A 12,049-nucleotide genomic window follows, 5' to 3' on the forward strand; every position below is an offset into this window, starting at 1 on the left:
TGCCCTTTTTCCCTCTATCTCTTATATGATGGCTAAACTTCCTGACCCTTATAAAAATATATATAATTTAAAAGTTCTAATGAAAAAGATCTAGACTGACGCATAGTATTCTCAATCCTCCATACCTAGCAAATGTCTTACACACAGTTCATATTTAATAGGGATCTCTTACCTGACTGATACCTTTAAGGGCATGGGTTCATGGCTCTCAGCTCTAGGTGGCTCTAGGTCTGCCCCTGGCCACTGGGTGTCCTTGAGCAGGTCACTGAGTGTGCTGAGGCCCAGGGAACAGTGGCACCAAGAAGAATCTGAAGTCTCTTTTGTAATCTCTGTTGTTATGATGAGACTAGTGGCCAGGCCTCCCATGCTAGGTTTGCCCATCAATCTAGAGTTGAGACAGTATTGTCCCCTATAGACACATACACAGAGACACACACACTCTCCTTTCTACCAAATTCTATGAATAGTGACACATGCATCAGAAAGTCCAAAGGGCATCTTTGCTGCAAGAAATTCCATTTTTAAGTCACAAACGACTCGTCATTGACCAGAGTGTCCCCAACGCTACCATTTGTCAGGCCGTCAGGAAGAAGGACAGGGGGAATAAAAACAGAGACAGAGGTCACATCTCCATTCTCATCTGTAGCCTGTAAGACCTATCATAAAGTTGTAATAGACTGTACCAAACCTCAGCACAAGCATGGCTGTGGTATAAGCATGAGCTTTGTCCTTGGGTTTGGATTAAACCGTTCTGAGCGCTAACCTTTCTCTCCAAATGGCTCCCACCCTGATCCCTTGGCGGTCCTGAATGCACGTCTGACCATGACCGTAGGTAGAGGACCAGGGCTGTGCCTCAGGGAGAAAATCCAGCCCTCGAGCATTATAAACACACACTCACTGCAGAAGACATAAACAACTAACCAAATCTTCAAGGGAATGCATTTTCTTCATTTTCCCTACAACAGTCCTTCTGTTCCAAGAGCCAAGAGGGCTGAAACAGTGTCAGATAATCCAAAGTTTTCTTCTGAAATTCTGGACAGTGGTGAGAGTTGAAGAAATAATTCATTCTAATTTTGGAGAGGAGAGTAAATAGGGATTTATAGATATAGTTATCAGATAGTGTTTTCACAGGGAAACGAATGAGCCATTGGGCAAAATGTCCTCAAAAGTCATGCATAACAAATTACAGGAAAAAAAAAATTCCAAACAAGCCAAACCAAAGCACTCAGCCTTGCTAACCTTCCATAACACAGCTGAGCTCTTACCACCCCCCCGAAATAGTACAGAAGGAAAAAAAAAAAAAAAAGGATCATAAATTAAGGAATTTCAGAGCCTCTTGCCCAGGGGGATGAAACAAATGAATCCCAAGTGCTCACCTGGCATAATCTTTGTTCTGTTCCATGGCCCTAAACTTGCCCCCATGATGACAGCCTGAGACTTCAAAATGGGCATAAAAATCACTATTTGTTTTGCTATTCCATGGGTAATATTTGCCATCACATCTTTGTTCACTTTATATTTGGTAGAATGAACCCAAGGGATCAGGGAGAAATGGGCCTGGACTGGAGAGAATTGTGCTGGCTCTAGGTCCGCCCCTGGCCAGCTCACTGAGGGTGCTGAGGCCCAGGGAACAGAGGCCCCAAGAGGACTCTGAAGTCTCTTCAAGCTCAGACATGTCATTCTCTCAAGTTATCTTTTGCAGCAAATCTGGAAGGTCTAGCTCTGTCTTCCCTCCCACTCCTAACATAGTCCCTAGGTTTTTCCAAGGGAATGTTAAAGAGGAGCAGGTCCAGTGCGCCTGGGTGACTCAGTGGGTAAGCCTCTGCCTTCGGCTCGGGTCATGATCCCGGGGCCCTTGGATGGAGTCCGGCATTGGGTTCTCTGCTCAGCGGGGAGCCTGCTTCCCCTTCTCTCTCTGCCTGATGCTCTGCCTACTTGTGATCTCTCTCTGTGTGTCAAATAAATAAATAAAATCTTAAAAAAAGGAAAAGAAAGAGGAGCAGGTCCTGGGTGCTTCTGGATGCTGTCACAAGTGGTAGCTCTGTATCACCTGCGCAATGAGAAATGAGGCATGCAGCTGAGACCACCTCACCCAGATGGAAGGGGGAAGAACAAAGAGGAGCTACCCTCCGGGCATACTCCATATCCTCCACCTGTCTCCTCTACCAGGTTTGTGCTCACCTGATTTTTTTAAAAAAAGGCATTTGGAAAGTCAGACGATGTAGCACAGCTGAGCTGGGGTTGCACCCTGTCAGAGAATCTGGTGTTGCCATTACAGGTTAAACTCTGCCAGGGGACAAGGACTTCCCATTGGGAGTTATTTACAGACTCTTTGCCCTGAGGGGCCCTCCCCTGCCCCCACCCCTCCCAGGGCCCAGCTCCTCCACCATCTGACGCTCCATTCTTTCCACAGATGCTGGCTCTCCTGTTGTGCTCCCTTCACCGATGTGCAGTGCTGTTCTGAACATCCTGCCCTTGAACTTTCCCTACCCATAATTTTCCAAACCAAAGCCTGGCAATAAAAATGTCAGTGAGGGACAGAGAAAATTGGGGGGAGTATGTAAAAAAGGAAGAAAAAAAAAAAGAACAGGGAGGTGCTTTGCACACACAGTGACTTGTGTTGACTTCCTCAACAAAGGTTAAATGCACACCATGACTCCTCGACGAGGACCTCAAGGCAGAGAACGGCAGGGAGTTTCTCAGCACGCCACCTAGAAATGTCAAGGTCCATAAAGGAGCTGGGGCCAGAGTGAGGTGGGGAGCTTCCTTCTCTACGCCGTGGGCGCCCCAGCTGTTCTTCCTGTGGAGGGTGGGGGGCCGTGCTCATGGGGAAAGTGAGAACAGCCTTCACAGTGATTTACAGTTGACATTGTGCTGTCGTGGAGGTGACGACACGGTCCTCGCAGCTCTGCCAGGTGACCGCTACAAAGCTGGCACACAGAGGCACTGGGTCAACACCTGTGCGACAGCCAGTAAGAACAAGACCAGCCGGAGGAGGAGATCAGATATCCCACGGTGCTGCAAAGATCTCCACAGAAACATCTCTTGGAACAAATTCTCCTTGAGTGCATTGCTTTGATGGTACTAACTTTCTAGGAACACAGTGCAAAACTACAACCAGTTAATGAAATCCTACAACTCTCTAAAGAGATAAAAGAACCTGTCTAATGGAGAAGCAGGGACTCTCTCATTACCTATTTTTGTGTGCCAAAATGACAGGCACAGAGGACAAGGTCAGTACCATGGGAGGAAGCGAAAGGTCTTTCTGCTGGGAAAGAATCCCGTAAATGAGAGAAGCCCTTGAGAAACAATCAGCTTTCCTTGTTCTGTGCGAACTCGACCCTATTCCATCACCCAGTGCTGCCACCCCACTGAGAGAAAAGAGAAGGGAGTCTCATTAAGCCGTAATTTAGGAAGAAACGAATCCAGACCTAAACAGACACCAGACAGAACACATCCCACAGACCTGTCCCACATGCCTCGTGTCCTAGGACGGAAGCTTGCTAAGACCCCTGTAGGCACTGCTGACTTGCAGACTTGGTGACTCCAAAGGTAGAAATTGGAAAGATGGAGAACAAAAGAGAAAACAGTACAGATGAGTCGGGTACGGAGGCTAAGCTACTCCTTGTTCTTACAAGTCCTGACTCAACCCACGGATTCACTTCCTAAGTCTGGAATTGTTCTTCGAGATCTGGAAGAGAGATGTCTTTAGACATGCTGGGTTCGAATCCAGACTCCACGATGGATGAGCTACGTGGGTTGGAATAAATGCTGCATCATCAGCCTCCCCACCCGATCAGGCTGCTGGGAGAATTCAGTGAGGTCACGTGTGGTGTGTACTGTAATATGCTTAACACCATACCTCACACAGTCTATGATCAGGGAATGTCAGTTCTCCCGGCCTTTCTGAGGACAATTTCCAGGCTGGAGGACTAGAGCCCCTCCTGTGGGAACACTCAGTGGGTAAGACTGCTGGGGGCTGGCCAGTTCTGCAAAGCCTCTGGGTATCACCATCCTATATCAACGGTACCAGTTTTATTTTCAGAGAGGATGAAAACAATCTGGTCAATTTCTATTCCAATCTTAAAGATAATCTTCCTTAGCCATACCTAACCCTAAGCAATTTTACTGCGTGGAACATCTTCGGTGTTAGTACACTGAAGAGGTCTCAAATGAGCGAATGACTCCAAGATGAATGAGCCCATGAACACACACATAAAATGTTAAATGAGTGTTGGAGACCTGGGGAGGACCAGTTTCACATCATAACACTGCCATTACCCTGGAATCCAGCCCTTGGATGAGATGCTCTCCAAAATTTGTACTGCTCTTCCCTCCTCCTTCTAATGTCCATATCCCCAAAGCAGCATCGCTGATATGAGAAGCCAAGAGCAAAGACTGGTGAAACCAGCAGGCGCCCCCACTGTGTGCCAGCAATTTTGGAGCCGATAAAGTCATTAAGGAAAATTTTAACAATGTATAACCTTTCAGCTTTACTCGGCTCACAGCAGGTCGCTTGCCTTGCAGAGACATGAGCCTGCACTGAAGTCACCAGCAAGCAGGACTTGACCTTCATTTTCAGTATACGCAGTATTAAATATTCATAATCCACAGAACTGTAGCATAAGAAGTAGCTGAGTTTAAACATGAATCAAAGGAATAAATATCTCCCCACAGGTGAATCATCCTTTCCAAGAATGCCCCTGGAAAAAAATGCAAATACCCAGGGCCCGGAGCCTCTGTCTCTTCCAACTTTCTCTCAAAATTCTAGAAGCAATAGGAACTGCTGCGTTATGCAACCCATGAATTCTGCACTCACACTGACATCATTGGGTCTTTTCTTTTTTTTTCTTATCAGTTAGAAAAGAATTACTGTTCCTATGTCAAAGAGAGGAAACAGACAGGGATGGAACCAGCAATGGTGACATTATCACCCAGAGGGTGTCTGGGGCACTTTTGACTCAGTTGTACAATTTTTAAAAAATCTTTGCTTCACAGAGTATCAGAGCTTGTGGGAGGAAAGGTTCGGCGTAGAGATCAAGAGACATCAGAATTAGGAGCTGGAGCAGCACAGGCCTTAAATTGGGCAGAACACCTTTAAAAAGAAATGAAAAAAGAAACCGTTCTTTGGGGCAGTGTCTGCCTTGTGTGGCTTAATTTAATATCTTTTGAGGGATGGGATTACTGTGTTTGGAGGGCTTAATGCTTCTCTGTGTCTGTAAGGAACTGACACTTGTGTCTATCCAAGAGTTCGTGGAACAACTCCCCCCTGCTTGGGTGTTTCTAGAGAGTCTACCACTGAGATGATGAAGCGTAAATTTAACACAGTTTAATGTAATTCTCTTTGGCTTTCAACTCCAGGAGCTCTGAGCACAATCTGTCCTAGCTAGACAGCAATCACTTGAAGCTGCATGAGTGATTCTTCTGGGGCGATCACTCTAGGAAAATTAAGACCCAAGGAAGGGCCCCTCGAATCCTTGAATGAGAAAGGACTGCTCAGGGAGCTATCCCGGCCCAGCAACGGGAAAGGAAAGATGTGTAGGTGAAGCTGTCTTTGGAAATGACTTACCCACTGCCTCTCGAGAGTACAATAAGCTTGGAAAGGTTAACAAGATCATAGAGCCACCAATGATGACATTTAACTGAACTGCCTTCCCCACCTGCTGCCACACAGAAGGGGAATAACGAAGCAGCCAGCCTACCAGCCCATTAGCACAACCAAATAGACCTGCCTGACACTCAGCCAGCAGGGCAGCCCCCCAAAGCCTCTTTCCTATATTAACCAGCCTTTCTCTCACTCTTCAAGGGGCTGGGTGCAGAGAGACTTCACACTTTGAACTTGTGCTGCTGGAGCGTTACCTACCATTGTGGGGGAGACCCGCTGTGATTAAAATTCACTGACACAAGCTACCTCACAATGGTGTCTACCCAATTAGGCTCATGCAAAGGAAAAGCCTGTAGGCTTATTTATTTGACTGATATATGTGAAGGGCATAAATGCTAACAAAAATTGATCTGAAGAAGACTAGGTTTTTTGAAGGTAATAATATCGTGTAAGTTCCCAAGGGAAGTTTAAAGCTCTCGTTCCAAGACGCCCAGATGGCCAGATGGCCAGTCTAATCGATGAGAGTTTTGAATGGAAAAATGGATTTTAAGAATCGACATTCAGCTTTCTTAGACATTTCCTGTTTGCATCTTATGTGTGGCTAGAATTTCATTTTCTCTTATTTACTCTGCTTGATTACAATGTCTCATAGGTTTCTTTCGTTGTTGTTGTTGTTGTTGTTGTTTTATTCTGGGGAATCTATGGACTTGCCATACAAGTTACTTCACAAATTCTAATTCCTCCCCTTACTTAATGTGCGCATGCTTCGTGGAGTGTCCCCAGAAAGACGGAAGGCTCCTTGGTATTAGCTCTGCTGATCAGGTCACCCAGAGGACAGAACCTTGGGAGATGGCTATAACCAAACACAGCAATGCAAATGGAAAGTAGAAGGGCTAACATAAATAAACATAAGGTCTTCTTATAAACCAAGGCTCACCATGCCAAACCACACAGGTCGGTCACAGAGAAGAAAGACTGAGACTAGGACAGTCCCCAGGGAGAAGAGACACAGGCTTAGTTCTAAGATTATTGGCATTTTTGCTGAAAAAAGAGGAGAATAGGACTGAATGTCCATCTTTGGAATACACTCTTTCCAAGTTCATAAAAGAAGTCAGAGCCAGACAGAGCTCCAGAGGCTGGCTTTCCCAAGACTTGGCAAAATCATAACGAAATCCCAAGGATACCGGGGTGCTTCAGCATATCCAGGGAAAGGGCTCTTGGCCTTGGGGAATTCCATTTCTTTCCAACCTCTCACGTGGAGCCGAGAACACCAGAAAGTACTAAACCAAAGACTGCCTCTCAGTAGACACTGTAAAAAAGGACACAATTCAAATCCGTCTAACAAGAGCATTTTATTTCTGAGAAATACAGAGGAGCCGAAAGGGTGGGGAAGGGAAAGAAGGCGGCGAGGCATCTCTCCTAACCGATAGCCACACTCACCTCCGTGTAAGGGTTTGCTCTGTCTGGGGCAGACACGCTGCATACCCAAACCCACTTCCTGAGCCTGGCATGGAAGCTGACAGGGTCTGCACCCCCTGACATGTGAGAACATGCCACTCCTGGGAAGAGAATGGGGAAAGAAGACCAGGGCTTTAGAAGATCTTTGGTTCAATTCAAATACGGTCCAGAATCATTAAAATGAGATATTTAAAAGAGGCTTACCTTCCATGACATACCAGTTGGAGTTTTCCAGACTTAAACAACTCTTCTCTTTCTTGGCTGGGAAGAGCTGAAGGAGGGCACATGTAGAATCTTGTCTTCCGGAGGATTTTGAAAGGGCCCTCTCCCTGAGGCAGGGGAGAGCAGTCCAGCCTTGTGCATGGGGACGGGCTAAAGGACCTCTGAGATTCTCAGACTTGGCTGATTCCCAGAGGCAAGTGATTCAAGGGATGCTTTCTTTATTTTCCCTGACATGGCATGTTGGCCTCAGCACCCTCAGCACTGCACAAAATCCTCTGGCTGGTGACCAGATGCCTCTGAGAAATTCAGAATTTAGGCGTGCATGAAATTACTACCATCCTGAGCCACAGAAAAAGAGCATGAAGCTCAGAATTCAGGCACACCGGGTGTACACCAACAAGGACACAAAGCAGGTTCCTGGAGTCAAACTCTAGTAGGCAGCCATACCATGGATAGAGTGTAAAGAGATGAAACCACTCTCACAGTGGACAATGCTGGCCAAGAGTTCAAGTTCATGTCACACAGAAAGGCGCATCAGACCAGCTCAGCTCCAGCTTCCCAGATGCTGTCAGCCTCAAGCTTGCAACAGAACAGTTGGAATAGATGAGGCACCCCGGGCTGACGCCTGCAGGAAGCAGGGCAGAGCCGGCCGCCACCTACCAGCTCTGCTCAGTGACCTCTTTTGCCTCCGATAAAGTATTAAACCCTGTCACAAGACACCACCGTAGGCTCACCCAAGAGTACCAGTTCATTCAACTGGCACCCCAGGGGTCTGCATGAATGTCTGCTCTAGGAAATCCTAGATGGCCATGGGCCTGCACCTCTGGGAGTCATCATGAACCCCTCCATCCCATCTGTTACCCTCACAAGTCAAGAAGCACTAACAAGCAATGCTCCCATGGAATATTCTGCTTGATAGGGGCAAAGGACAGAGCCACGTTTCCTAACCTGACCTCCAGTAAGATGACAGCATCAGAAACCCTCATGAGAAGAGGTCCTTTCCACCCATAGCAAGAATGGCTCAGGCCCTCGGTGGCTGGATAAGTGTAACCCTCCCAATGGCTGGATACTCATACCAGAGCCCTCTTAGTCTCTCGACGTTGTTAGTGCAAATACTTCAACAGGAAACAGCTATTTGAAAATAAATAATACCCAGCAAAAAGGCTTACCCTCAGATACCACTCCCTCCCTCTTGTACGAGCAGAGTCAAAGTAACCTTCCTCGTGAGAGCTTGTTTTCCCAGTTAGAAGACCAGCCCAGAGTAGCCCTGCCTTCCACGGACAGCCTTCCAAATTTCCGTGTTAAAGTAAATCCCTTGATCAATGCAGAGGTTCATGATTGTTTTAGCAAAGAGGGCAAGACAACGTATTTGAATACTCACTTTGACGAATCTATGAAGTATATTACAAGTGCACCAATGCTCAGAGCAAAGACTAAGACAACCTGCAAAAGAAGAGGAAAATGTCATCACTTAAGAGCCGACACCGGGAAGCTTCGTATTTCGTGTTTGGGGTTTTTTTGACACACACGGCAGCAGCTGGGAAGCAGGGCTCCGACTGCTTTCTGGGGTCCCCTTGGGAATCTCAGTCCCTGGAGGCCCCCACCGGACGCCCTGATGTGGCCTTCGTGCCTCGCAGCGGGCAGCAACCTCAGTGCTGGCCAACAGGGGTCAGGGCAGACTCTTGGATCTATGGCTCTCATCCTGCCCTGTCCTCAGCAGGGCCCAGCTTCTCCACAACTGAAGTCAGCACACTCTGGTGGGAAGGGCAGGCAAACATTCAGGTGATACAATGGGTCATGTTATATGCAACCTTGGCCCAGAGGAACTCAAATATGGGAATATCAATTTTTCACAGCTCTGCCAAGACACCACTTGGCAGCGGATACATACCATAAAATTCACCTATTTTAAGCATACAATTCAATGACTTTGAGTAACTGTCCAAGTGGTACAGCCATCACTGTCATGTAGTTTTGAACATTTTCATCAATCCCGGTTACACCCCTCACAGGGACACCCAAGAACGGTCGGTCCCTACTCCTGCCCCCAAGCCTACGCAAACCCTGATTTACTTCCTGTCTCCAGGCAAGAACCATCAATCTGCTGCTTGTACAAGTGTGTGTGTGTATGTGTGCGTATACTTATAACACCTCTCAAGTATTCTGGAAACAGTTTAGGTGAGGAAAGCCAAATCTGGTAATACGTTAGAGCCAGCTACACAAGCATCCCTGTTCATGTTTATACTCTTCACTCAGAATTAATCCCCGCTGATCTAGAAGACAGTCTGGCATCTCCTCCAAAGGCTACCTGTCACACGGAAGCCCATCCAAGCCATATGTCGCTGCTGAGGCAGACACCGACACTTCTGCCCCCACTCTCCATCCCAGTTTGTTTATTTAGTCTTTCACAGAGGAGACCAGTAGGGCATCTAAATGGATGCACAGAAATAAGAAAGATGCGAAGATTGAAAACAAAAGTCAACACCACTGCTACACACAGTGCCAGGGCTCAGCAAATACCTTTCAGACACGCTAATCTCCTAAAGGGACTTTGGAAGGAAAGAAGTGTCAGTCTCCTCTGAGTATCTACATATTGCCGTCCTCTGGCATCAGCTGGCAGAGAGAGAGGAATCCCAGCTTATGTAATGACTGGGCATGGTCAAGCTGTGTGTGTGTGTGTGTGTGTGTGTGTGTGTGTGTGTGTGTGTTAGAGAGAGAGAAAGGACCACACACACATATCTGTACTGTGTGTGTGCACCAAAGTGGCGGAGAGGAAATGAACTCTGCATACGGCATTCGCTGGAAACACTGCAGAGCCCCATGGAGCGGCCGGACAGGCGGCCGAACAGGCGGCCGACCGCACAGTAAACACCGACAGTGACAAACAGCCCGACGTTGCGAAAGGAAGACACAGCTTCACAGCACCTGACAAACTATCCTTATGAGAGGAAGTGGTAAAGCAGTACACCACTGGGACTTATTTAATTCTTCCATTTTGTCTCAAAACTAAACCACGCTTCAGCTGAATCCAAGACAGCACTGCAGTCCGCTGCGGGCCATCACCATCTCTCCGGGCTAATCTCCGCAGCAGGCTCACCCCAGGCCCTCCCCTCACACTCACTCCTTCATTCTTTGTAAAGCCATCCACAAAAACAAACAAGAACATAAACGAGCCTGGCTTTCCCCCCTCTATTATCTGAATGAGGCACCAAAACAAATAGCTTCAGATTAGCTTTGATCTGTGTTGCTATTTCTGAGACATACGCGGTTAGATCCTGGCCCCGACCTCATTCTCAAAATGCTGCAAAGGGAAGGGGTGTGGCCAGGACACAGGGGAAGGACCTCTTCTTCATTCATAAACAGCTGACCGAGACTAATCTCCGCTGGCTAGAGTGTGTGTGTGTGTGTGTGTGTGTGTGTGTGTGTGTGTGTGTGTGAGTGTGTGTGAATCCTGAGCTCTGGTCAGACCCAGCTATACAGGTCCATGAGGGGAGGGGAGGGAAGGGCAGGGATGCAGGGAAGAGGGGAGGAAGGAGGATGGAAGCCCTTGCAAAAGGCATCTACATCATTATGCAACACACTCAGAATCTAAGCTCTCCTGCAATGGTGAGGATTTCCCAGCACTGGGGGGCCAGACCAAGTAGCTGACTCTGATTTGTCCCAGCTGCCTTCACTCGGCCTCTGTGACAGGCAATAATGTGCAGCTTATTTAAGCAAATCAGCCAGTGACAGGAGGGGAGGACTCCTGCTAGCTTCTTAAGATGCAAACTCAAATATCAGCATCTCTCTGATAGGGTGAGGGAGGGAAGTAACCCAAAGGAAAATGACCTCCAAGAACTGAAGATCCTGATGAGTGAACCTGCTCTTGGGTTCACACGGTGGGCCAGAAGCCTTGTTCCTGAGGTACAGGGTGTCTGACTGTTCCACCCACCGGCCTCCACGACTGACATGATCAATGGGGAGGGGACCAGCTTCTCAGGATTAAGACAACTAGGCAGGTGATTTTTAAACTTGCTAAATGGCTCTTTATCATGTCAGGCTTGATTACATTGTCAGCCTGGATCCAAGTGCTACAGAAAATGCATCAGCCCCTTGGATTACACCATGAAAACAGGAATCCAACAAAGATTCGTCTTCTACAAGGCCCTGGCAAAGAACTAGCACTCTCTCTCTCCATCCTTTATCTCTCTCTCTCGCTCTGACAAATCGCCCATCCACTTGGAGTCATGAAACATACTTTTTTGTGGAGTAACCCTTACATAGTAACACCTATGTTACGTTATGCGATGATGCAATTAGTGCCCGGTTGTATGGCATACGTATAATCAATCCACAATGAGGTATTGACTAGGTAGAGATATAAACGGGAGAAGTTAAGGATGGGGGGGAACCACAGGGGTTCTTGTCTCAATATGTTCTTTGTTCTCAATGTGTCCCTTCTCCCTACCTGTATTGGCTACTCTGGCATCCCTTCAGTAAGGGGGAAGTCCACTGGGAGTCCTTCCATGTGCCTCGATAGTCCCAGGAATAAAAGGCACTGAAGTCCAAGGGACACAGTAAAATGAGGCCAAGAGAAGCATAACACCCGAGATGGAGAAGAGCTAGCCCTCCAGCAGCAGGGTCACATTAGCCCCTTCCAATAACCAAGTACTTCACAAAGCTGTTGCAAACAAGACCTTGTAAACACAGTCTGACACATGGGACAATATGAGCATTTCCTCTCAAGGCACACTGTGTGCTGACTTCCACCAGAGCCTTTCTAGC

At 47.4% G+C, this 12,049-nt stretch overlaps 1 protein-coding gene across 29 annotated transcripts in view; it reads right to left on the reverse strand.

The window, feature by feature from the left end:
- KCNMA1 (potassium calcium-activated channel subfamily M alpha 1) overlaps positions 1-12,049 on the reverse strand; it is a 730,062-nt gene that overhangs the window by 356,201 nt on the left and 361,812 nt on the right. For all 29 annotated transcript variants that reach the window (XM_046026770.1, XM_046026771.1, XM_046026772.1 and 26 more), the window contains exon 3: positions 8,667-8,728. In XM_046026770.1, coding sequence (XP_045882726.1) covers positions 8,667-8,728 — 62 coding nt within the window. The remainder of the gene's footprint in view (positions 1-8,666; positions 8,729-12,049) is intronic.

This window comes from Meles meles, chromosome 13 (assembly GCF_922984935.1).
Source record: "Meles meles chromosome 13, mMelMel3.1 paternal haplotype, whole genome shotgun sequence".
NCBI classification, from domain to species: Eukaryota; Metazoa; Chordata; class Mammalia; order Carnivora; family Mustelidae; genus Meles; species Meles meles.